Source organism: Mustela lutreola, chromosome 7 (assembly GCF_030435805.1).
Source record: "Mustela lutreola isolate mMusLut2 chromosome 7, mMusLut2.pri, whole genome shotgun sequence".
Taxonomy (NCBI): domain Eukaryota; kingdom Metazoa; phylum Chordata; class Mammalia; order Carnivora; family Mustelidae; genus Mustela; species Mustela lutreola.
The window spans coordinates 67763035-67789393 of NC_081296.1; the positions used below are offsets into that span (position 1 = coordinate 67763035).

A 26359-nucleotide genomic window follows, 5' to 3' on the forward strand; every position below is an offset into this window, starting at 1 on the left:
TGTACAAACTGGCTTGCATAGAATGGGCCAAACCTGGTTTTAAGCACGTTGCCTGTGAATGTTAGCTTAAATTGAGTCAAGCAGAGTTCTTGTTAAATTGCCGGTTTAACTTAATACTCATTTGTAATGTATACTGCCTTTTTCCATCATCCTTTATCCTGTCAAGATCCAGTTTCATTGAGAATTCACCAGTGTAATGACTCATTAAAACATTGAATATTTTAAATGCCAACTAATAGATATAGAAGAACTTGTTGAAAGTCACCATTTTTCATCCCTCATGATAATAATTGGTTAACTTAAGAAATTATGAGCCTGAGGAGTGCCTGGGTTGCTCAGTCCGTTGAGCATCTGACTCTCGATCTCAGCTCAGGTCTTGATCTCAGGGTCTCGAGTTTAGGTCCTGTGTGGGGCATAGAGCTTACTTGAATACAAGGAGGGGTGGCAATGATTATCAACACTGTGGGGTCATCTCTGTGGCCTCAGGCTTCAGTAACATGTTCTAATCTTATGTTTGGGCCTTGCTGTAGGTGAGGTGTCAGATTCTGACAGCAACAGCTCCTCCTCCAGTTCAGATTCCGACTCATCCTCAGAAGATGAAGAGTTCCATGATGGCTATGGGGAAGACCTCATGGGCGATGAGGAAGACCGGGCCCGTCTGGAGCAGATGACAGAGAAGGAGAGAGAGCAAGAACTGTTCAACCGCATAGAGAAGAGGGAGGTGTTGAAAAAAAGGTAATGTTGTAATTAATTCCTTAATGATAAAATTCATATTCAGAGCCAGAATTCAAGACTTGAAACTTCTTAAAATTTCTTTTTTTTTTTCTTTTTAATTTTTTACTTTTTTAAAATATTTTATTTATTTATTTGACAGAGATCACAAGTAGGCAGATAGGCAGACAGAAAGAGAGAGGAGGAAGCAGGCTCCCTGCTGAGCAGAGAGCCCTGTGTGGGGCCCAGTCCCAGGACCCTGGGATCATGACCTGAGCTACCCAGGCACCCCCTTCTTAAAATTTCTAAGTTAAGTATCCTTCCAGCATAGTTTTTGTTGTTGTTGTTGTTGTGTTTTTTTTTTTTTTTGAAAACTTAAGTGTTAAATTGCCCTTTTGATAGTCAAAAGCTGCTTCAGTATTTTCTTCTTTCTTTCTTTTTCTTAAGATTTTACTTATTTATTTAACAGAGAAAGCAGAGGCAGAGGGAGAGAGAGAAGCAGGCTCCCCACTGAGCAGGGAGCTTCACACACGGATCAATCCCAGGACCCTGAGATCATGACTTGAGCTGAAGGTGGACACTTAACCAACTAAGCCACCCAAGTACCCCACTTCAGTATTTTCTGAATTACTTTTGCCATATTTAAATGACCAGACTTCTTCCTTATCTCATAACGTAATCTCACAGTAAAAATAAACATGTTTGTTTCCTCTAGAAATAAATAGTTCTCAGAATGGCACCTGGGTGGCTCAGTGTGTCAAGCCTCTGCCTTCGGCTCAGGTCCTGGTCTCAGGGTTCTGGGGAGAGCCCTGCTTCTCCCTCTCTCTCTGCCTGCCTCTCTGCCTGTTTGTGATTTCTTTCTCTCTGTCAAATAAATAAATAAAATCTTTTTTTTTAAGAAGGCAGTTCTGAAGGTTTTATTTACCTATTTTTAAATTTATTAGACTAAAAAAATTTATTTCACTTAAAATTATTTTAAGGTGGATGCAGGTAGTTTTAAAGGTAGTTTGTTTGTGAAAAAAAAACCTGACATTTGTCTAGGCTCAATTCAGACTCACTGGACAGGTGATCTGAATGAGTCACTTACCTTTTTCCTGCCTCAGCTTCCTCCTTGGGATTATTATAAGCCTTGAGTGAGATGATACATGTAAGCATATTGTGTAAATAATAAGCTATTAACTTATTAAAATAGCTTCATTGAGATACATTTCACATACCATAATCTACCCATTTAAAGTGCAAAATTCAGTGGCTTTTATATATTCACAAAGCTCTTTATCTCAATAAATTTCAGAACATTTTTAACACCCTGGAAGGAAATCCTGTATCACTAGTAGTCATTTTCTATTTCCTCCCAAGCCTTCCAGCCCTAGGCAACCATTAATCTACTTTCTGTCTCTACAGATTTGACTATTTCTGGACATTTTATGTAAATGGAATCATTCAGTATGTAGTCTTTTGTGACTGGCTGCTTTCGCTTGGCACATTTCAGTATTTCATCCACATAGCACATCAGTACTTCATTCCTTTTTATGGCTACATAATATTTCTTTGTATATAAAATGTATATACCACATTTTGTTTATTCATCTATTGATTGACATTTGGGTTGTTCCCACCTTTTGCTACTGTGAATATTCACGTACAAATGTTTGTTTGAGTACTTACTTTCAGTTCCTTTGGATATAGACCTAAGAGTGGAATTGCTGGGTCATATGGTAATTTTATGTTTAATTATTTGAGAAACCAAACTGTTGTCCACAGCAGCTGTACCATTTTGCACATCTACCAGCACTGTGTATGGGTTCTAGTATCTCCACATCCTTGCCCACACTTATTTTCCCTGCTGTTTGATAATAGCTACCCTGGTGGAAATAAAGTAGTATTTCGTTGTGGTCTTTATTTTCATTTTCTTGTTGACTCACAATATGAGCCGCTTATGATACCTTTGTTGACCAATTATATATCTTTGGAAAAACATCTGTTCAGATTCTTTGCCCATTTTTTAACTGGGGTATTTGTCTTTTTTGCTGTTGTATGGTAAGAGTTCTTTGTATAGTCTGCTTATCAAATCCTTATCAAATATATGACTTACAAATATTTTCTCTAATTCTATAGGTTATATTTTTCATTCTCTTAGTAGTATTATTTGATACACAAAAATATTTAATTTTGATGAAGTATAATTTTTTCCCTTTCTTGTTCAAGCTTTTAATGTCATATCTGAGAATATGCCAAATCCAAGATCGTGAAGATTTACCGCTACGGTTTCTTGTAAGAGTCTTAAAATTTCAGATCCTTGATCCATTTTGAGATCATATTTTTTATGTGTTGTGAGGTAGGGATCCAGCTTTATTACTGGCATTTCAATATCTAGTTGTCTCCGTGACTTCTTTTTTTTTTTTTTTTTTTTTAAATTTTACTTATTTATTTGACAGAGAGTGGGAGAGCAGGAACACAAGCAGGGGGAGTGGGAGAGGGCGAAGTAGGCTTTCTGCAGAACAGGGAGCCTGACGTGGGGCCCGATCCCAGGACCCTGGGATTAGGACCTGAGCCAAAGGCAGACGCTTAATGACTGAGCTACCCAGGTGCCCTGTCTCTGTGGCTCTTAAAGAGACTGTTCTTTCTGCAGTCTTGGCACACTTGTCAAAAATCAATTATATATATTATAAACATTATATATATATAATATAATTATATATTTTATAAACACAAAATATATTTATGCTTATTTGTTAACTCTCAATTCTTTTTTTTTTTTTTTTAAAGATTTTATTTATCCATTTGACAGAGAGAGATCACAAGTAAGCAGAGAGGCAAGCAGAGAGAGAGAGGGAATCAGGCTCCCCGCTGAGCAGAGAGCCCGACTTGGGACTCGATTCCAGGACCCCGAGATCATGACCCGAGCCGGAGGCAGCGGCTTAACCCATTGAGCCACCCAGGCGCCCCTGTTAACTCTCAATTCTATTCCTTTTATGTATATGTTTGTCTTACACAGTTTTGTTAACTGTAGCTGTGTAGTCAGTTTTTAACTTGGGAAGTGTGAGTACTCCAACTTTGTTTTTCTTTTTCAAGATTGTTTTGGCGGGGCACCTAGTGGCTCAGTGGGTTGAAAACTTCTGCCTTCGGCTCAGGTCATGATCTCAGGGTCTTGGGATCAAGCCCTGCTTCAGGATCTCTGCTCAGCGCGGGGCCTGCTTCCACCTCTCTCTCTGCCTGCCTCTTTGCCTACTTGTGATCTCTCTCTGTCAAAATAAATAAAATCTTAAAAAAAAAAAGATTATTTTGGCTACCGGGGGCCCTTTACATTTCCATATGCATAATAGTATTAGATTCTCAATTTCTGCAAAAGCAAAAAAGGCATTTGGGATTCTTATTGAAATTGTGGATTAAATTTGGGAGTATTGCCACTTTGACAGTAAAGTCTTTCAATCCATGAACCTGTTATCTTTCTATTTATTTAGGTATTTTTTAATTTCTTTGAACACTTGTCTTCCAGTTTGGGGTGTAAAAGGCTAGCACTTTTTAAATTTATTCCTAAATATTTTGTCTTTTGGTTGCTATTATAAATTGGATTGCCTTCTTTGTTTCTTTTTGGGATTGCTCCTTGTTAAGTATATAGAAATACACCTAATTGTTGTATATTGATGCTGCCCCCTCCAACCTTGCTGAGCTCATTTATTAGTTTTAATAGTTTTTAGTAGATTCTTTAAGATTTTCTATGCATAAGATCATGTGAGCTACAAGAAAGACAAAGTTTACTTTTTCCTTTCCAATGTGGATTCCTTCTATTTTTCTTGTCCTCCAGTATGATGTTGAGTAGAAATGGTGAGAGTAGCCTTGTCTTGTTCCTAATCTGTGGAGGAAAGCATTCAGTGTTTCATCATTAGCTGTGGTTTTTTCTTTCTTTCTTTCTTTTCTTTTCTTTTCTTTTATTTTTTTAAGATTTTATTTATCTATTTGACAGACAGAAATCACAAGCAGGCGGAGAGGCAGGCAGAGAGAGAGGAGGAAGCAGGCTCCCCGCTGAGCAAAGAGCCCGATGCGGGGCTCGATCCCAGGACCCCGGGATCATGACCCGAGCCGAAGGCAGAGACTTTGACCCACTGAGCCACCCAGGCACCCCATTCTTTTCTATTCCTAGTTTGTTGAGAGTTTTTATCAAGACAGTTGTTAGATTTTGTGTAATGCTTGTTCTGGGTCTGTTGAGATAATTTTGAGGTTTTTGTACTTTATTAATAATAGTTATATTACATTGATTTTCTTATGTTGAACCAACCTTGCATATCTGGATATATCCTACTTCGTGATGGTATATCCAGTTTTTTATAAGTTGCTGGATTTAATTTGCTGCTATTTTGTTGAGTTTTCTTTACTTACTTTTCTCGTAATGTCATTATCTGGTTTTGGTTATCAGGATAATACTGGCCTCAGAATAATTTAAAAAGTGTTTCCTCTTCTCTTTTTTGAAAGAGTTTGGGAAGAATTGGTGTTAGTTCTTTCTTAAGTGTTTAGGAAAATTCTCCACAGAAGCCATGTGGGCATAAGCTTTTCTCTGTAGGAAGTTTTAAAACCACTATTTCAATCTCTTATTATGGGTCTATCCAGATTTTTATAGGTGTTTTTTTTGTGTTTTTTTTTTTCCCTTGAGTAAGTTTTGGTGGTTTGTCACTTTCTTGAGATTTTCTCCATTCCATCCAAATTACCTACTTTGTTACCATATAATTGTTCAGGGTGTTCCCTTATGATATCTTTTATGTTTCTGTAAGGTCCATAGTGATGTCTCTTCTTTCATACCTGATTTTAGTAATTTTAATCTTCTGTCATTTTTTCTTGGCCTGTTTAGACAAAGTTGTGTCCGTTTTGTTGATCGTTCCAAAGAAACAACTTCTGGTTCCATCGATTATTGTTTTGCTATTCTGTGTTTTCGTTAGTTCCTGCTGTAATTAATTCTTTTTTTCTGCGTGCTTTATATTTAGTTTGCTCTTCTTTTTCCACTCTGTTAAGGTAGAGGTTAAGTTACTGATTCAAAATATTCTTTTTTTTTTTTTAAAAAGTAAGCTCTGTACCCAACATGGGACTCAAACTCACAACCGTGAGATCAAAAGTCACATGCTCTATCAACTCAGCCAGCCAGCCAGCCAGCTATCCCTATCTTCCTTTTTAATGTAGGCATTTATAGCTATACATTTCCCTCTAGGCACTACTTTAGCTACATCCTATAAGTTTTATTATGTTGTGCATTCATTTTCAGTCCTCAAATTATTTTCTAATTTCCCTTGTGGTTCCTTCTTTGACCCATTGGTTATTTAGGACTATGTTTTTATGTGGGCGTTTTTTCTTTAATGTTTTTATGTGTTTTTTTAAGAAATTCATTAATATTGCTTCTATATATCACATTACAAAAGTACATTAACAACCCTAATTATGAATGTAAAGGATATAACAAAAGAGACTTGTGTATTGTTAAAAATTAAGTAAAAAAAAGATAGTTGGGGTTATTTTAAAGTGTTATGAAAAGAGTTTAATGTTTATTATATTCCTGTATTCCTTCCACAATGTACCTTGAATTCATGCCTCCCAAAACAGTTTTGTTTCATAAGAGCCTGATTTTTATTATAGGGAAGGAGCTTAGATTGCATTTGTTGAAGAAAATAGTGTATTTATTCACAGCATATTTATTCATTGTGTTTGCTGGTGTGGAGGTGAAGGGGGGAGGCATTCTTCCTAATGAAGAAAGATGGAGAGTGGTGGTTTTTTAAATTTTTGTTTTAAAGATTTTGTTTTTAAATAATCTCTACACCCAGCATGGGGCTGGAGCTCATAGCCTGGAGATCAAGAATCGTATGCTGTACCAACTGAGCCAGCCAGGCGTCCCAAGAATGTGTTTTTAAGATACACAGGCTTTGTCCTGACCAGCTTAAAAAATGTGACAGTAGGGGCACATGGGTGGCTCAGTCATTTGAGCTTCTCAGGGCTGTGAGAGCAAATTCATGTCAGGCTCCAAGCTCAGAGCAGAGTCTACTTGGGATTCTCTCTCTCTCCCTCTGCCCCTCTCCCTAGCTCTCTGTCTCTCTGTTTCTCTGAAATAAATAAATCTTTAAAAAAAAAAAAAAGGAACAGTGGCTCTCTGTAGTTTCATTCTGTTTCTAATGGAACATCATTGCAATTGATCCAGAAATCAACTGTTTTCTGTTATGTTAAGATTGAAGGAGAGCTGTGTGTTACCAACAGAGTACAATAGTATCTTGAATATTTTCTGTCATTTTTTTTTAAAGATTTTATTTATTTGACAGAGAGAGATCACAAGTAAGCAGAGAGGCAGGCAGAGAGAAAGAGGAGGAAGCAGGCTCCCTGCTGAGCAGAGAGCCCGATGAGGGATTCAATCCCAGGACCCTGAGATCATGACCTGAGCCGAAGGCAGCAGCCTAACCCACTGAGCCACCCAGGCGCCCTATTTTCTGTCATTTTAAGTTTGTCCCAGCTTAATGCATTCAAGTACTTCTGGTATACTTTCGCTCAATATTTTTTTTTCAAAGATTTTATTTATTTATTTGACAGACAGAGATCACAAGTAGGCAGAAAGGCAGGCAGAGAGAGAGGAAGAGAAGCAGAGAGCCCGATGTGGGGCTTGATCCCAGGACTCTGGGATCATGATCTGAGCTGAAGGCAGAGGCTCTAACCCACTGAGCCACCCAGGCACCCCTACGCTCAATATTTTTAATGTACCTATAAGGTACATTGGCGTTTCTTGCAGGAAACCAAGACATTCAACTGCTTCCCCTACTTACTTCCTTTATCCTATCTAATAGAAATCAGTTTTTGTTAACACTTCATTGCCATCTAAAAACCAAACAAATATCTTTTAACCAGATTTGAAATCAGGAAAAAACTAAAAACAGCCAAAAAGAAAGAAAAGAAAGAAAAAAAGAAAAAGCAAGAAGAGGAGCAGGAAAAGAAAAAACTGACACAGATTCAAGAATCTCAGGTAGGAAATTCAGTATTCCTTGTTATCCAAAAAATAAACCTCAGTTTTGAGAGAGTGTGTGTGTGTGTGTGTGTGTGTGTAAAAGATGGTTTTATTTAGGAAAAAAAAAATGGTTTTATATTAATCAGCCTAGTTCAGTTCATGCAAGACATACTGTCTTTATCTCATAGGTTCACCAATCTCTGGACCTACCATTTCACCATTAGCCATGCTCATTCCTTAGGAATTCTTCACCCGAGTCTGCTTTTTTTTTTTTTTTTTTTTTTTTTTTTCCAAGTCTGCTTTTTAAAAAACAACTCACTGGTGTGTGAGCATTCCTTAAGGGAAAGTTGATAAACGTCCTATCCCAGGTAGCTGGATTAATTCTGAGGTTTACTCAGGTGTGTGTCATCCTGGACTTGGTAATAAATGCAGCTGAGAAAATTAATCATCTCTGCATTCATCATAGAAATCTTGTTAAAAATATCCACAAATATGAGCCATCTAGGGTGGCCTTCCAGAAAGTGCTTATTCCTATAATTCTTCGGCTTTCTGTTTATTAGCCAGGTAAGACAGGAGTTGACTTTGTGCTCTCTCCACTTTGTCCACTAGAGGATGCTCGCTTCCCCTAAACAAGTTTCAGTTTCTGCAGCCTGTATAGATTCCCATTGGAAAACTGAATGATTATTAGGTACAAAGAATGTTGTCTTTGGCTGTTAATAAAAAGAGCCATCCTACATATTTTTCCCTTCGCAGGTAACATCCCACAACAAGGAACGGCGTTCCAAACGGGATGAGAAACTAGATAAGAAATCTCAAGCCATGGAGGAGTTAAAAGCAGAGCGCGAAAAACGGAAGAACAGAACAGGTCAGTGGGGAAAATGTAATGGCTACTTTGTCTCTATAATCATATGATTTGATGCTCTGGTACCTAGTTACATTTCTCACCCCCTTTTATAAGCTCTTTTTTATTTTTTAAATCCTTATTATGGGTAATTCCAAACACATGCAGAGAATAGTATAATGAACCTCCATGAACCTGTCATCCAGCCTCAACAACCAACTCATAAACAGTCTTGTTAAATCTATATTCCCCTTGGGGCACCTGGGTGGCTCAATGGGTTAAGCCGCTGCCTTCGGCTCAGGTCATGATCTCAGGGTCCTGGGATCGAGTCCCGCATCAGGCTCTCTGCTCGGCAGGGAGCCTGCTTCCTCCTCTCTCTCTCTGCCTGCCTCTCTGCCTAACTGTGATCTCTGTCAAATAAATAAATAAAATCTTTTTTTTAAAAAAATCTATATTCCCCTCTTTTATTGGGTTATTTTGAAGTAAAGCACAGCATCACTGTATTTCAACCATAAATATTTCTGTACATGTCTTGAAAATATAACCACTTTTGTTTTAAACGTGACTACAGTATCATTATCACATCTAAAAAATAGTAACAGTGACTTTCCTTTTTTTTTTTTTTTTTTAAGATTTTATTTATTTATTTGACAGAGAGAGATTACAAGTAGGCAGAGAGGCAGAGAAGGAAGCAGGCTCCCTGCTAAGCAGAGAGCCCGATGCGGGACTCGATCCCAGGACCCTGAGATCATGAACCGAGCCGAAGGCAGCGGCTTAACCCACTGAGCCACTCAGGCGCCCAACAGTGACTTTCTTAATATTATGAAATATCTAGCCAGTGTTCAGATATCTCTAGTTGTATAGTTAAAATATACTAATTTGGTTGTTCAAATCAGAATCTTAAAAAAATCCACACATTGTGATTTGTTAGTATGTCCCCAAAGTTACTTAATCTGTATAGGTTTTCCTGTTCATCTCTTTTATTCCCCTTGCAGCTTATTTTGAAGAAACGAGGTTCTCCATCTTATAGTTTCTCAGATGCTGGGTACATCCCATAGAGGTGCTGAATGTGTTTCTCTGGTATCTTGAATTTTCTCTAATTTGTAGTTAGAGCTAGGGAATTGGACACATTCGGATTTGTTCTGTTTCTGTTTCAGTTTCTATGTGGCAGGTTTTAGGTTGTGATGTATACTTCCATTAGGAAACACATAATACCTTTCACATTTTGTGATATTACCAGCTCTGTCACTTATTTTTGCCACAATAACGTCAAAGAAAAGACTGCTCCAAACTCATAAATACGCCTTTGCTCCTGCTTGTGGATCTGCAGTTGAGCAGTGGGTTACCTCATATGTATGTTAGCTGGGATAGTCTCCAGGCTGCAGATTGGGACCAGCAGTCTCTCTCCCTGTTACACCTGTCTCTCTCCCTTCTCAGACCAATATACCTCAGGCACATTCTTCTCCTGGTGATCGTAGGAAGGTAATAGGGCAAGCAGAAATGCGAGATAACTCTTGAGGCCTAAACTTGACATTGGCACATGTGGTGTCAGCTCTTTGCATATTCCATTGGCCAAAGCAGTCATATGACAAGCCCATTGTTAATGGCTGGGAGGACTCCTGAGTCACATGGCAAAGGGCATGGGTACAGAGAAGGATGAAGAATTGGGAAATAGTAATATGTTCTATCCCAGCAGCCATTGGTAATCATTACCTGGATCATTTAATTCATTATGAGTTGCAGAATGGTGATATTCTAATCCCTCATTCTTCATTTATTATCTGATTTACTTTTCATAAAAAGAAACTTCTCATCAGCTATTTAGTTATCATTAGGTACATTTTGTATGAAAAAGGCAGAATAAATGCTGGATTTTTTTTTTAACCTTTTATTACTAGTTTTCAAAAGAATAAGATAGTACCTTAGCAGATTCCAAATGTGACCTCTGTTGTTTCTTTGCTTATTGTGTGTGTGTGTGTGTGTGCATATGTATGTACTTTTTAAAGATTTTGTCTATTTATTTGAGAGAGAGAGCACAAGTGGGGGGGGAGGAGAAGCAGACTCCCCACTGAATAGGGGGTCCCCACACTGGGCTAGATCCCAGGACCCTGGGATCATGGCCTGAGCTGAAGGCAGAGGCTTAACTGTGACTGAGCCACTCAGGTGCCCCTATTTGTTTATTTTGAATATCATGTGAACTCATGGATTTAAACATCCTTTTGTGTATTTTAGTCCCTTTCAGTTATTATTGACTCTCAAATTGTACCATCTTCAGTCACTAGCCTGAGTCCTTTTGATGTGAGACCTCAGTAGTCATTAGTTTCTTTGCTTTCTGGATTTTGAATCTGCCATTTCTCTAAAGAACCTTTTTATGAGAAACTGTTACTAGACACCATAGTCCAGACATAAGGAGGGCTCATGCTACTGGGTTGGCTACTACTTCTAAGCCTTTCAGTACAGCTAGCTTTTTTTTTCTTTTTTTCTTTTTTAAGGATAAATTTTTACCCTTATGAGTTCCATATTGATAAGTCCATTTCGGAATCAGAGGGAAAAGGTTTTTGTTTTTTTTTTTATAACAGCGTTATTGAGATAAAACAAAGGTAGCAGGATGCCTGGGTGGCTCAGTCAGTTAAGCATCTGTCATCAACTCAGGTCATGATCCCAGGGTCCTGGAATTAAGTCCCGTATTGGGCTCCCTACTCAGCAGGGAGCCTGCCTCTCCCTCTACCTGCTGATTCCCCTGCTTGTGCACTCGCTCGCTCGCTCTCTCTCTCTGACAAATAAATACATAAATAAAATCTTTAAAAAGAAAGAAAAGAAAAAGACAAAGGTAGCATACTCTTTACTCATTTAAAGTATACAAGGCAGTGGCTTTTAGTATATTCACAAAGCTGTGAGATAAAACTCAATAAATTTTAGAATGTTCCATTACTCCAAAAAGAAAATTTGTATCCCTTAGCCATCACTGCCCCCAGCCCCGAGACCTGTCATCCCCCAGTCTTAGGCAACCTGTAATTGACTTTCTGTCTCTGTAGAGTTGCTTGTTCTAGACACTTCATATTTCACTTAATATTTTCTTTAAAAAGTACATACTATTTCCTAGATTTATTCATGTTGTAATATGTATTAATTCATCCGTGGATGTATATGTTTATTTTATCCATTCACCTGCCAGTGAACATTAGGGTTCTTTCCAGTTTTTGACGATTACAGATAATGCTACTGTGAGCATTTGCATATAAGTCATTGGGTAGACATATGTTGTCATTTCTCTTGAGTATTTGCTTAGGAGTGAAATTGTTAAGGCATATAGTAGCTCTGTATTTGACCTTTGAGAAACTATAAGACTGGCACCTGGTGGGTGGCTCAGTAGGTTAAGCATCTGCCTTGGGCTCAGATCATGATCCCAGAGTCGTGGGATCGAATCCTGCATTGGGCTCCCTTTCCGCTGGGGAGCCTCCTTCTCCCTTTACTCTCTTTCTCAAATAAATAAAATCTTTAAAACGAAAAGAAAGGAACAAAAGAAACTACCAGACTGTTTTCCAAAGAGGTATTTTTGCATTCCCCCCAGCAAAGTATAAATGTTCCAGTTTTTCCACCTCTTTACCAAGACTTGTCTTTCCGGGAATGAAGTGGTATTTCTTTGTGATTTTGATTTGCATCTTCCTAGTGATTAGTGGCTTTGAGCATCTTTTCGTGCGCTTATTGATCATTCTTTGCTGAAATGTCTGTTCAAGTTCTTTGCCCATTTTGTGTTTTGTATTTTCAAAGATTTTTATTTATTTATTTAAGAGAGAGTGAATGAGAGAGAGCATGAGAGGGATAAGCAGACTCCCCATGGAGCTGGAAGCCTGATGCGGGACTTGATCCCGGGACTCTGGGATCATGACCTGTGTGGGTTTTTTTTGTTTTGTTTTGTTTTTTATTTAAAGATTTTATTTATTTATTTGACAGGCAGATCACAAGTAGGCAGAGAGGCAGGCAGAGAGAGAGGAGGAAGCGGGCTCCCTGCTGAGCAGAGAGCCCAATGTGGGGCTCGATCCCAGGACCCTGAGATCATGACCTGAGCCGAAGGCAGAGGCTTTAACCCACTGAGCCACCCAGGCGCCCTGACCTGTGTTTTTTTTTTAATCATGTTCTTTGTTGTTGAATTTTGAGTTCTTCAAATATTTTGAATATTAATCCCTCATCGGATAGATGATTTGCAAATATTTTCTTCCATTCTGTAGGTTTCGTTTCACTCTTGGCTAGTATCTTTTCATTGCACAAAAGTTTTTAATTTTGATGAAGTACAATTTAGCTTAATGTTTTTTCTTTTGTTGCTTATGCTTTTGGTGTCATATCCAAGAAATCATTGCCAAATTCAGTGTTGTGAAGCATTTCCCTTATGTTTTCTTTTAAGAGTTTCATAGTTTTAGCTCTTACATTTAGGTCTTTGTTTTTTGGTTTTGGTTGGCTGGTTGTTTGGTTTGATTTGGCTTGGTTTGGTTTTTAGACAGAGAGGATGGGGAGGGGCAGAGGGATAGGGGGAGAGAGAATCTTATTTGGAGCCCTGTCCAGGGCTCCATCTCACAACTCTGAGATCACTGAGCCAAAATCAAGGGTCAGACATTTTAGACTGAGCCACCCAGATGCCCCACATTTAGGTCTTTGATTCATATACAGTGTAGAGTAAGGGGCTAAGTTTTGTTTTGTTTTGTTTTCGCATGGTATGTTCAGTTTTCTCAGCACTGCTTTTGAAAAGACTTACCATTTCCCGCATATATACCCAACAGGGGGCTTGAACTCATGGACCCTGAGATCTTTAAGGAAACAAAAATCTTACTTAACGAAATGAAACAAAACAAAGTTTCCAAATCAAAGTCCTAAAGAAGATATATTCAAAGAGATTTAGTATCTATACCTTTCTATTTCATCCCCAGCCTCCCTTCTGTAACAGGCAACCTTTTAAATAAATTTTTTATATCGTATCCTATCCTATTTTTTTTTAAATGAAAGGAGGCAGATTCACCTTCCATCTTAAGATTAATGGTAGCTCACTATGCATACTTTCCTCTACATTGCTTTTTTCACTTAACCACAGATCCTAGAGGTCACTCCTTAGTTTTTATATCACATAGTGATTGGTAGATGACTTTTTTTTTTTTTTTTTAAAGATTTTATTTATTTATTTGTCAGAGAGAGAGTGAGTGAGAGCGAGCACAGGTAGACAGAGTGGAAGGAAGAGTCAGAGGGAGAAGCAGGCTCCCTGCGGAGCAAGGAGCCCGATGTGGGACTCGATCCCAGGACGCTGGGATCATGACCTGAGCTGAAGGCAGCTGCTTAACCAACTGAGCCACCCAGGCGTCCCAACTTTTTTTTTTTTTTTAAAGATTTTATTTATTTACCTGAGAGAGAGACAGTGAGAGAGGAGAAGGTCAGAGAGAGAAGCAGACTCCCCATGGAGCTGAGAGTCCGATGCGGGACTCGATCCCGGGACTCCAGGATCATGACCTGAGCCGAAGGCAGTCGTCCAACCAACTGAGCCACCCAGGCGTCCCAATGACTTTTTTTTTTTTTTTAAGTTTTATTTTATTTAAGTAATCTCTATACCCATTGTAGGGTTTGAGCTCGTGACTAGAGATCAAGAGTCGCATTCTCCTACGGAGCCAGCCAGGCGCCTCTAAACTACCTGGGTTTTTGTTTTTGTTTTTGTTTTTTTAAGATTTTATTTATTTATTTGACAGAGATCACAAGTAGGTAGAGAGGCAGGCAGAGAGAGAGGGAGAAGCAGGCTTCTTGCAGAGCAGAGAGCCCGATGTGGGGCTCGATCCCAGAACCCTGGGATCATGACCTGAGCTGAAGGCAGAGGCTTTAACCCACTGAGCCACCCAGGTGCCCCTAAACTACCTGTTTTTGAAATAGAATTCTATTGGAAAGCAGCAATGCCCATTTGTTTCATAATTGTAGCTGCTTTTTATCTATAGCAGCAAAGTTGAATAGTTGAAATAATGACCACATGAAGCCCAAACCTAAAATATTTACTGACTGGCCCTCTAAAAAACATTTTCTAACTCAGGATGTAGTGTAATGACTCATTCCATTTTTTCTTTTCTTTAAAGATTTTATTTATTTTGGGGTGCCTGGGTGGCTGTCAGTTAAGCATCTGCTTTTGGCTCAGATCATGATCCCAGGGTTCTGGGATTGAGCCCCACGTTGGGCTCCTTGCTCACAGGGAGTCTGCTTCTCCCTCTCCTCTCCATTCTTGCTCTCTCTCGCTGTCTCTTTTTCTCTCTTGCTAAAATAAAGATCTTTTAAAAGATTTTATTCATTTATTTATTAGAGTGTGCGCCCTGGAGGGAGAGGAAAAGAGAATTTAAAGCAGACTCAGTGCTTAGTGCAGAGCCCAACCTGGTGCTCAGTCCCACAACTGTGAGATCATGACCTGAGCCAAAACCAAGTGCCAACCAAGTGAACCTACTACACCACTCAGGTGACCCTGGTCCCTTCATAGCTGCATAGTACTCTGTTTAAGTGGATGTACTAGAGGTGATTCAGCCACTCCCCTGTGCAGATATTTGCATTGTTTTCAGTCTTCTGCTAATTCAGATAGTGCTTTAAATTGCAAATAAAGTTTTTCTCCAAGACTCTCTGAAGACATCACAAAATTTTCCCCATCTTTCTTGCCCATCTTCAAACATCTGGAGTGTAACATAGGTAACTCATTAGAGTTGGCAACCCTTTCTGCCCACTTAGCAATAAGCTTCCAGCCCTTTTTTGTCTATTAAAGATCGACAGTTGGTGCCTGAATTTTGTTTGTTTGTTTTAAAGATTTTATTTATTTCTTTGAGAGAGAATGAGTGAGAGAGAGCATGAGAGAGAAGGTCAGAGGGAGAAGCAGACTCCCCAAGGAGCTGGGAGCCCGATGCGGGACTCGATCCTGGAAGTCCAGGATCATGACCTGAGCCGAAGGCAGTCGCTCAACCAACTGAGCCACCCAGTCGCCCCGCCTGAATGTTTTTAACTCCGGTTTAACTCGGTTCTTTTTGTAACCCCGGTGATCACTGTGCAGTCCAGAGAGGATAGGGCTGTCTGTTGAGTCCCTTCCCATGTCCTGGTTCTTTTTCAAGCATAGAAGATGTTTCAGTTTCTTATTGAGAGAATGTGGATAAGCATTTCCCCTTTCTTTTTAGCTGAGCTCCTCGCTAAAAAACAGCCATTGAAGACCAGTGAGGTGTACTCTGATGATGAGGAAGAGGAAGAGGATGACAAATCCAGTGAAAAGTCAGACCGCTCATCCCGAACATCATCATCTGATGAAGAAGAGGAGTAAGCTTGTGTATATTTCGGTCTAATAGTCAGGATAGGTGGGTTCTTTGGGGAGAAACTTAGTGTAGTTTCCAAAGTCTTCTTGTTTGGGTGGTGAACTTCGATTTAGTTCAGTACCCTGAATCGTAGAGCTGAGTTCCCTAACATACCAGTCCAAACATGTGCTCCTGCCTTTGGCTCCTAGCCTGCACCTCTGGGCATTTTGTCTGGGCCTGGCAGGTAGGCCCTGACTTCATGTCACCCTCAGACTGGCCTGAAGTTTCCATTACTTTTCTTACTCTGGTAGATTATCTGGAATGACAGCCTCACTGAAGACAGTTCATAGGAGCAGGGTTCTGTTACCACTCTTTCCTATGACTTCATTTATTTCTCTTACAGTTAATCCCATGTACTTTGGTTAAGTGTTAAGAAGTCGGTAGTATTTCTGTATCTTGATCTGATTTGTTGTTGTTTTGTTTGTTTGTGGGGTTTTTTGTTTTGTTCGGTTTTTCCAGAAACAACACATGCTGGAGGCTGGGGGTGGGGAGGGACTGAGGGAGGGAGAGAGAAAACCTTAAACAGGCTCCATGCCCAGTGTGGAGCCCAACATGGGGCTAGATATCACAACCTTGAGATCATGACCTGAGCCAAAATCAAGAGTCGGGGACACTTAACCGACTGAGCCACCCAGGCACCCCTTGGTCTGTTTTTATGAGGAACACTTTTCCCATTACCCTTTATTCCTCACAGGAAAGAAGAGATCCCTCCCAAATCACAACCAGTCTCCTTACCCGAGGAATTGAATCGGGTTCGATTATCACGGCATAAGCTAGAGCGTTGGTGTCACATGCCCTTCTTTGCTAAAACGGTCACAGGATGTTTTGTACGGATTGGCATTGGAAACCACAACAGCAAACCAGTTTACCGGGTTGGTGTTTCTTTCCATGGACAATTGTCCATGTTTTAAATATAATGATTCTTGACTGGGAGTAGGAGCTGCTGAACAAGTCTGTCACTTTTCTGCTACCATTTGATGGGAAAATAGACTCTAATTGAGATGCCTGTAGAATAATGACAGTCTGAGGTAACCAGAGATCGTGCATGACCTGCTGCCAGAAGGAGTCTTTGGAGCCTAGTGGCGGGGGGTTTAGATTTAGAATAACTCTCTTTATTTTTCCTTTCATGTAAAAATGAGGAGAGAGACATTTAGGGAGTATTCATTGGGAGTTACATAATCTGGAAGCTTTGTTCATTTGAAAAATAAATAAATGAAAAATTTCCATGTTACATACTGAATGACTTCTGAAGCAGAATTATATTGAGGTTTAAAAACAAACACAAAAACACCGAAAACCACCCTCCAACCTAATAGAGGTGGTTTTGTGAGTGCTGGCACTGCCTCTATGATCTGAATGGCTGGAACATAGCTGTTTGATTATTTTTTTTCCTTTTCTTTTTGTTTGTTTTAGCCTGGGTTGTACGGTTTTAATATGTGTTTACCTCCTTCTGTGAGGACCAGCAGCCATGCTGTGTCCCAGAAAGCTTGACAAACAGAAACTGACTTCTGTGGTCTTCTTACTTGCTTTATAAAAGTGACCTCTGAGATCCCAAGCACATCCCCTTAGTAAGGTAGAATGAAGTCAGAGGGGACGCTCCTGATGGCCGCACCAGGCTAACTGCCGCCTCTCCTGGCGCTTGCTCACTCTGTGTTCGGGGCTCTTGGTGCTTGGCCATCCGAGTTCTGAACCTGAGGAAGGGGCCCAGAGCACCTGGCAGCTGTGGGGTCCTCTCAGTGCAGGGTCACTCATCCACAGCTTAGGTGGGAGTGCGGTGGAGAGCTCTGAAAGGGTCTCTTTTTAACTGGCTTCACTGTCCTTTCACTTAGGTGGCTGAAATCACAGGCGTTGTGGAAACCGCCAAGGTTTACCAGCTCGGTGGCACCAGGACAAACAAAGGGCTACAGCTACGGTAGGGGAGGCTCTGCTAGGACGGCTTCTATTCCTGCTGCCCACCGGCACTGCCTAATGGGGCTGCCATACTTGCCCCGTGGGGCATTTCCTGTTAGAGGGAACTTGGAGGGAAGCTTATTCTTCCTTTACCTGTAGGGAAAGGTAGGGGAGATCTGGGACAAGAAGTGGGAGGACACAGAGAAGGAAGAAGGCAGCTTGGGAGCTCCCTGCCACCCAGAGCCCTGCGGGCATGTCCTTGGTGACCATGGTCAAGAGGCTTGCTTCTGGTCCTGGCTCTGTCCCTCACTAACCTGACCTTTGACAGTTCAAGTCACCTTTCAGGACTTGGTTTCCTCTTCAGTAACATGATCCTTACGGAGTACCTGCTACATGCCACTGTTCTGGGCATCAGGATAGAGGCAAAAACAAAGTAGATACACTTAAATCCCTGTCCTCTTGGAGCCTGAAAATTCTAGAGATCCAGTGTAAGAAGTAGAAGCAGTTTGCCAGGATCACTGCAGGTAGCAGCTGATGGATTCGGCTGTACGGTGGCCTCATTTGGTCTCTGTGGTCTCCACTCCTGTCCCCATTATCTTTCCTGGTCTGTTTTAAAAGAGCCAGTTGGGGTAGGCAGTGACCATGACATGCAGAGAGTGACTATCCCTAGGAGAATGACACTGACTCACTTAATTTTGGCACCATAGGAGTTAGTCAGAAGGCAAAGTGCTTTCTCTCAAGGGAATGGAGTTTCCCTGTCATTCAGGTATCTTCATAATATTTCATACTCTTGCTGCCCGATAACTGTGACAAATTTTATGGTAAATGGGCTTTTGAAGCACTGGCCAGGTGCATTTTTTCCCCAGTCCTAGCTGTGATTCTTTATCCTGGCTGCCCATTAGAACAGCCTGGGAGGTATTGTTTATTTAATTCATCATTCTGATTCGGTTGAACTACAGTGGTGCTTTCACATTAGAATTTCTACAGATCTTTCTGGGTGATTCTAAACGTCAGCCAGGGTTGAGAACCACAGAGATGGGTGGTTCACAGTCTGGTTGGGTTGCCTTGCTGCTGCTGCAGGTAACATACCCATTCTTGGAGATGCTGTCTCTTTTTTATGTAGGCATGGCAACGACCAACGAGTGTTCCGCCTAGAATTTGTCTCAAACCAGGAATTCACTGAAAGCGAATTCATGAAATGGAAAGAAGCGGTAAGTGGATAGATGGCACCTAGCACTTTGTGAAAACTCTGAGAATGTTTCCAGAATCTCTTATTAATGACCTTTTGTCGTGTTTTGGTCTAGATGTTCTCTGCTGGCATGCAGTTGCCCACTCTAGATGAAATCAATAAGAAGGAGTTGTCTATTAAAGAAGCTCTTAATTATAAATTCAATGATCAGGACATTGAAGAGGTAAGAAACCTAGTGCCCCAGAGACTGGAGATTTTCAGTAAGAACCAGTATTCAAGAAGATCGTAACTTTCTTTCCTTTCCCCGTATCTGGGCGTTTTTATCTGTGCTACTATTGCAGAAGGATGAGAGAATATTGCTATTACTATCCAGATGTTCTCTGTACATTCTCATTTGAAGTCCTAGAGTAACAAAGTGTACTTCAAGCTCAGGGATCTGTATTCTGCTAGGCTTGGTCCTTCAAGAGTTTCCTTTCTCTAAAACCTTTTGGTAAAGTTCTTTGATCTCTGTTCTCTTGGACAGTGGCTAGCCTTACAGTACCAGGTCCTTGGGCTGCTGCTGCTTATTGGTGCATTTTCCTTCAGACTGTGCCAGAAGAATCTCCGTGACCCTGGAAGCAGCATAGTATTCCTTGGAATGAACTCGCTCTGTCTCTCTGGGGCTTGACACTGCTATAGGAAGAGCAGCCCCCTTTTAACTAGCTGCTAGCCTCCAAAATGGCTCACTTACCCTGTCTGCAGAAGTAGTGTAGGAATACTTCACTGCTGGTATCTCCTCTCTGGTACAGATTGTGAAAGAGAAGGAAAGGTTCAGGAAAGCTCCACCCAACTATGCTATGAAGAAGACTCAGCTGCTAAAGGAAAAGGTGAGGACTTGCACTTGAATCTCCTTTCTTGTCCTGTAAGATGTGAAAATCAGACTTGTTCATCCCCTGCTCAGTTAGTGGTGGCAGGATTGGGCTCCAGAGGAAGCAACACTGTGCCTTCCTGGCACCTAGGCACCATCCCTTGGCCATATTTCTTTCTGTAAATTGTGTCTGTTCCATTCCCTCTACTTTCCTAGTCCCTTTTGTTTTGTGTGTAATAAGACAGAAGCCAGGGTCCTCTCAGCACTGGGTCTGAACAAATGATGTTGCCATGCCCAGCTGAGGTGGGTGGCTTTCCATTTTTCACATCAGGATGGAGGGTGAGCCTTGGTAGGGTCAGTGAGCCCCATGGGGCCTGAGTTCTAAGGTCAGTGTTACACATCCCTGTAGCAGGGGCCCCGGGCCAGATAGGTTATGGCAGGGTGTTAACTACTATAATAAGAATTATACCTTGCATTTGTAAAGTTTGTTTTCAGTGTCCTTTCATATTTCCTGTCATTTGTTCATCACATGAGCTGTCTTGCCTGTGCTGGAAGTAAGGGGAGAGATGATACAAGGCCTGTCATAGCCAAAAACAAACACATCTCTCTGTGTGCAGGCCATGGCTGAGGACCTGGGGGATCAGGACAAGGCCAAACAGATCCAAGACCAGCTGAATGAGCTGGAGGAGCGGGCAGAGGCCCTGGACCGCCAGCGGACCAAGAACATATCCGCCATCAGGTATGTTACAGAACCTTGGGCTCCCATTCTGAATGCACGGACCTTGCCACAATCATCAGGCCAGCCTGTGGCCTTGCACGTGCAGCGCTGGCTCCATGTGGCTCCAGGGTCAGGGCTAAGGGCTTCCCTCCCTTCTTCCACAGCCCACTGACTCACCCTCTTACTCCCCCATAGTTACATCAACCAGCGGAACCGGGAGTGGAACATTGTGGAGTCTGAGAAGGCCCTTGTGGTGAGTAAGACAACTTTATTTAGATCACTGAAAACAATTTTAATTAATAAAATGATAGGAAATCTTCTGTACATCTTGTTCCCTTTTATTTTTTTAATTACTGACGTTAACATGTACACTTCACATACACGGGCTCTGGGTGCACACACAGACCCATAAGATTGATCGATTGATGACGACAAGCAGTAGTCTCCTGCCCATCTTACCCTCCCCATCCCTTAACCTCTGCTCCGCAGGTGTTCATCTTTATCGACTTTTGCTTTCGTTCTGTTGTTGCCCCCATATCTGCTCTGGTCTTGAAGGGAAGACGATGATAGACCACTTTTGACTTTCTTTAGCCCTTGAAAAGACTGTTATTTATACGTAAGTTCAGGATAAATGAAAGACAAGGGGGAAAAAAAAGACACAGTTCTGTAATGCACGCTCTCTGTTATAGGCTGAAAGTCACAACATGAAAAACCAACAGATGGATCCCTTTACCAGGCGGCAGTGCAAACCTACCATCGTTTCTAACGTGAGTGCCGAAAGAGGACGTTTTTAGTCAGGACCTAGATTCTAGGACATAAAATGAATTCCATTAGGAGATTAATAAGGAAGTTAAAAATAATGTTGTCTTAGTGGGATTTGCATGGCTCGAACTCTTGGGTCTGGCTACCTCTTTTTTTTCTTTTCAGTTTTTTAAAATCTTACTGTAGGACGTGCCGAGAGTGAAAACCTGGCACGGATTTCTAGACACTTCCAGACTCCCCGCTCTGTCTGCCCCCACCACCACCCCTGCTGGTGTCAGGGTGGGTTTACCAGTGCAGCAAACATGAGGAATGTGGAGGCTGGGCCACCTAGGGCCAGGCCAGCTTGGGGCTGGGCTTCAGAGCTTTAATTGCTGCTCTTTGCTGCCTTGAGGAAAACCCCACTGAGCTGCTGATGGGTCTACTGTGGTGCTTGTCATGTTAGTGGTGGTTGATGGGAAAGAATCTGGCGTAGCACTGTGTGAGTGTTAAATACTCTCTGAAATAATGTAATCTCTCTCTCAGTCCAGAGACCCAGCTGTTCAAGCTGCCATCTTGGCCCAGCTGAATGCAAAATACGGTTCTGGAGTATTACCAGATGCTCCGAAGGAAATGAGCAAGGCAAGTACGGTACTGCCCTGAGGCCCGCAGAGCAAGGCTACTGGCCCGGATGCTCGGCCTGCCGTAGACCTGACTCATCCCACCCAGAGGAACATCGCCTCCCACTTGCAGTCCATTCTCAGTCCTGATTCTTGATAAATACGATAAACAGCTACTGAACTTTAGTCGGACAACCTAAATGCTAAACCCAACGCCACTACTTAAGTAAGGCCTGGATTACAGCATTAGGTGACTGACACGTAGACCTCTGAACCACATTTTCTCACGTGTAAAATGGGGGTAATACTCTATCCTCTGTCTCATGGGATAATTAGGAGAAGCTGATGACACATAAGGATCAGATGGTTGTAGAGGTGAAAGCTCTTTGAAAACTAAAATGTTAAACGGAGAAACTGCCCATTTAGAAGCAGTTTTTCGCATAAGTTAGATCTTTTCCTGTGGAGCCCAAACTGTCCCAGGAATTTCTGAAATCTTGGGTCAGAAGGTGGCTTATTGTCTTAAGCCTCCCCCCCGCATCCCCCTCACCACTGACATGAGCCTTCCCTTTCCTGTCGTAGGCTTCAGAAAAGAAACCTTTTGTGGCCTCTCCTGTTCTGAGAGAAGGAATCAGAAAGGGGCCTTCGCAGAGAGAGCTAATGAACTTGAGCCAAAGCTTTTTTTACCATTAGTGGCTGCTGCTTCTTGAAGTCTGCTTGCATTTATACTTTTATAATGAGTTTTTCTCTTCACATTGCAGGGTCAGGGAAAGGATAAAGATTTGAATTCTAAGTCAGCCAGCGACCTCTCAGAAGATTTGTTCAAAGTACATGATTTCGATGTGAAGATTGATTTACAAGTTCCCAGCTCGGGTAGGTGAGGGTGGGGGAGTGGAGCTGGCTGAGGACCAGAAGGCATCAGGGCTGGACTTGGCCAGCAGGGAGGCCCAGTGTTCGGGAGGCAGGGCGGGTGTCCACTCGTCCGTATCTGTAGAGGCCACAGTAAGCGCGGCTGCAGGCGTGTTTGAGAGGGAGCAGGGCCAGGCAGGCAGGCTGCCGGAAGGAGTGCCTCGCAAGACTAAAAAGGACCTGGTGGTCTCCTCAGATGCCAATTGGCTCTTCTCTCCCACAGAGTCAAAGGCTTTGGCCATCACCTCCAAGGCTCCACCAGCCAAAGATGGGGCTCCACGGAGATCGCTCAACTTGGAAGACTACAAAAAACGACGAGGGCTTATTTGAGCGCACCCAGCCTGCTGCTTCTGACCCTGCATGCCCCATCACAGTGTCCTCTTTTCCTCTTTTCCTTTGATTTGCCCTCTTTGGGCTGGAGCAGCAGTAGAACTGGGAAGAGACTCTAGAACTGCCAGTCATCTGTACTATAAACCATTTGCTGTATAGACCTCCCTTGTCTGCACCATCTCCCACCCACCTCCCGGGCCTCTCACCCAGTGTGGGCCTGGGCTCTCGGGCTTTATCCATGTCTTTAGATTTGTGTTTGCCCTTTTTTGTTTTGTTTTGTTTTGGTTTTGTTTTTGTTTTTGTTTTTATTTTTGTTTTTGTTTTCAAACCAGCACAGTTCATTGGCCACTCTGCACACATTCAGTATTAGCGTGGAGCTGGGATTCCTGCTGGAGCCCCTGGAGGCAACAGCAGCAGCACCAGGCAGTCTCCCCCGCGGGCTGCCTTGGACCCAACCATTGACCATTTGGCCCCGGACCCTTGTGGAGGGAGTGGGGACTGGGCACCTGCAGTCCTCCTTCCTCTCTCCTCATCTTTCTCTTCTTCCCATCTCTGCAAAAGAGAGGTTTTCAAATCCAATTTAGTTTCCAAAAAGTGTACATTTGTGGGGGGGGGGGGCTGTTTGAGAGAGAGAGCGTGAGCGCGCGCGCGCGCGCGTGTGTGTGTGTGTGTGTGTGTGTGTGTGTGCGTGTCTGTAAGTGTGGATTTTTTTATCATTTTTTTAAAAATGCAGTACTCTTTGTATCGGTCTGCCATGGGTCTATAGCTGTTTCAGATATTTTTCAGCTGTACTTGAGCATCTGAAACTGCAAGAAAGAAACTCATTAAATGTGATTCTTCTTACTAAACAGGCCTGACTGCTGTAGCTATGTAACATCCCCTCCCCACAGCCCTTTCCCCACTCCGCTCCCTCCTCAGAGAAAGCCTCCCCACCACACACTCCTCACACCCCCTACCCCCTACCCCCGTGTGGTCCCTGCCCTGTAGGCTGTGTCCCAGCAGGCAGGTGGGAACCCCCCTAGCCAAGTACCAGACAGGGCAGTGCACGTGTCTTGCTCCCCCCATGGGGACAGCCCACAACTTCTTGGATGCACATAGACTGTGTCTTTTCCCCACCCCCACGTACTTGTCTCTTCCTAGTGATTCTGTTTTGCTGTTTCAGGAGGAATGATAATTTCGTTTTGTTTCTTTGAAGAGAAAGTATTCCATGTGACTGTGGCAAGAATGAACACCAAAAGGTCTCGGTTGCAGATGTTACAAGCATGTGCAGTTTTGTGTGTGTGTATGTGTGTGTGTGTGTACCTATATATATGGTAAGCATATATATTGTTGTGCAGCTAGGGGGAAGCCAGCAAAGAAGTGTGTATGTCTTTATGAAATGTTTGAAAAGAGATAAGCTGACGGCTTGATAATCATTCTCAGGTGTAAAGCTCCAAGTGTAAATAAAAGTGGCATTTAACAAATCTTTTCAGAACAAAGTACAGCTGACTATATATACCAAGAACTAAGCTAAAGAAACAGCTGAGAGCGGCCGAGTCCCACGAGAGGGAGAGGAACTTAGAGGCTCTGCTCTGTACTTCTTCACCCTACTTTTCTGTCAGGAAGTGGGATGACGGGAAATCACAGACTTTGGTTGTATGTAAACGGAAAAATGAACTTGATGACTCTTCTGGGTTTAGTGGAGCCTCGGTGTTGCTTTAACTTAGTTTACACTTTTTTATTTGAAAACGAAGCAGCAATGGATGGTTTAAAAAAAAAAAAAAAAAAGTATTGTGACTGTAAACCTGGTGAACTGTGACTGTAATCCAGCTCTGTGGTGGCTGTGCTGCAGTTCGGTTGGGCAGAGGTGGGCAGTGGACTCATTAAAATCATCTATACTTGAACAGTCCATTGGCCGCAAGCCTTTACAGACTGTTGTGTAAATGTGGAATCACAGACCGCGAACCGTTGCCCAGACTCCGGCGAAGTCCTGGAGGCTGCTGGGACCTCTCCTATCATGACGAACCTGGACTGTTTTCTCTTTCTGGTTTTCAGAGACATGAAATTAAAGAACCCATCTAATTTGCTGGAGTCATTCTGATCCACCATGTAGATCTGTATTTAGTATCATTTGGATTTGGAGAAGTGTCGATTACATTATGGCTGTGTAATAAAATTTTTATTAAAACTGCATCACACCTGTAGCCGCTTTACCCCCACGCCCCACGTGCAGCTGCGGAAACTTGGGCTCCTGAGACACCAGCACATGGCCAGGAGAAAGGCCACCCAGCGGACCCCCTGAGGAGTCTCCTTGGTGGTTGGAGTCAGGACCGAGGACTCCTCTCCAATCTCCACTGAGGCAGGGCCTCTGAACCAAGACCTTGACCAGATGAGACCTGGACCAGACGTAAGCAGTTGGCTTGGTCTCCCACCCCACCCACAGCGGGGTTTCTCGGCAGTTCTCGGTATATTTCTTAGGCTGGGGAGTTGCTGCCATGGCGTCCTGCTCCACGCCTCCCCCCAACCTCCCGTGTGGTTTCAGTGTTGAAGGGTGCGGCAACTAAGGCTGTTTTATACATTTTCACTTCCTTCCAAGAAGCAAGAAGGCCAATGTCCATAAGCCTAGCTCATGATGTATAGTTCTGTTTGTCTGTCTTGGTTCTGACAGGTGCAGGGAAACTCTACTGCCTACAGCTTCCCTTCAAAATGCTTTTTTCTTTGTTTCTGTGGAGGCCTGACCTGTCACTCAAACTGTACAGATATTTGTAAATAAACTTTCAACCCTGTTTTAACAAGGGAATCAGATTTAGTCTGAGGATTGCATCCCAAGTGGCAACTCTCAGAGTCATGTTTTGGAAGTCCAACAGAGCCTCTCTTGTGCTTGGTTTCTCTTCTTCCCCTTCTCTTAGCTTGATACCTCCCTAACCTGAAAGTGGCTCTTTTTAGCTCTTCAGCAGCCTGGTTCCACAGAAGCTTCTCTGGAAGCTGTCTAGGGCCAGGGAGACCTCCAGTTGGCTTGGAACTTGGAACCAACCAGCTTTAACAGAACCTCGTAGGACCCTCCTACTGCCCCACCCCAAGGAGAGGCTGCTGCTTCCAGCTTTCAGTGACCTGGGCACAGTTCCTTTGCTCTCCTGTTCCCTGCTTATCATGAGTGCCAAGGGGGAGCCCAGGGACTGGAGGCCATGGAGGAAATACTAGTATCCTTTTCTCAGTCTCCCAAGATAGGGAGCTCTGTAAGGGCTTCACGGCCCCACAGGACGATGTGTTTCAAACT

At 42.4% G+C, this 26359-nt stretch overlaps 1 protein-coding gene across 1 annotated transcript in view; it reads left to right on the forward strand.

The window, feature by feature from the left end:
* The window catches only part of RTF1 (RTF1 homolog, Paf1/RNA polymerase II complex component), a 53752-nt gene extending 28477 nt beyond the window's left edge, over positions 1–25275 (forward strand). Inside the window, exons 4-18 of the mRNA XM_059181212.1 lie at positions 531–735; positions 7585–7699; positions 8435–8546; positions 15695–15830; positions 16560–16737; positions 17695–17777; positions 18879–18966; positions 19060–19167; positions 19733–19810; positions 20409–20530; positions 20705–20762; positions 21199–21276; positions 21794–21889; positions 22626–22737; positions 22997–25275. Coding sequence (XP_059037195.1) covers positions 531–735; positions 7585–7699; positions 8435–8546; positions 15695–15830; positions 16560–16737; positions 17695–17777; positions 18879–18966; positions 19060–19167; positions 19733–19810; positions 20409–20530; positions 20705–20762; positions 21199–21276; positions 21794–21889; positions 22626–22737; positions 22997–23103 — 1676 coding nt within the window. The 3' untranslated portion in view covers positions 23104–25275. The remainder of the gene's footprint in view (positions 1–530; positions 736–7584; positions 7700–8434; positions 8547–15694; positions 15831–16559; positions 16738–17694; positions 17778–18878; positions 18967–19059; positions 19168–19732; positions 19811–20408; positions 20531–20704; positions 20763–21198; positions 21277–21793; positions 21890–22625; positions 22738–22996) is intronic.
* Positions 25276–26359: the final 1084 nt, after the last annotated feature.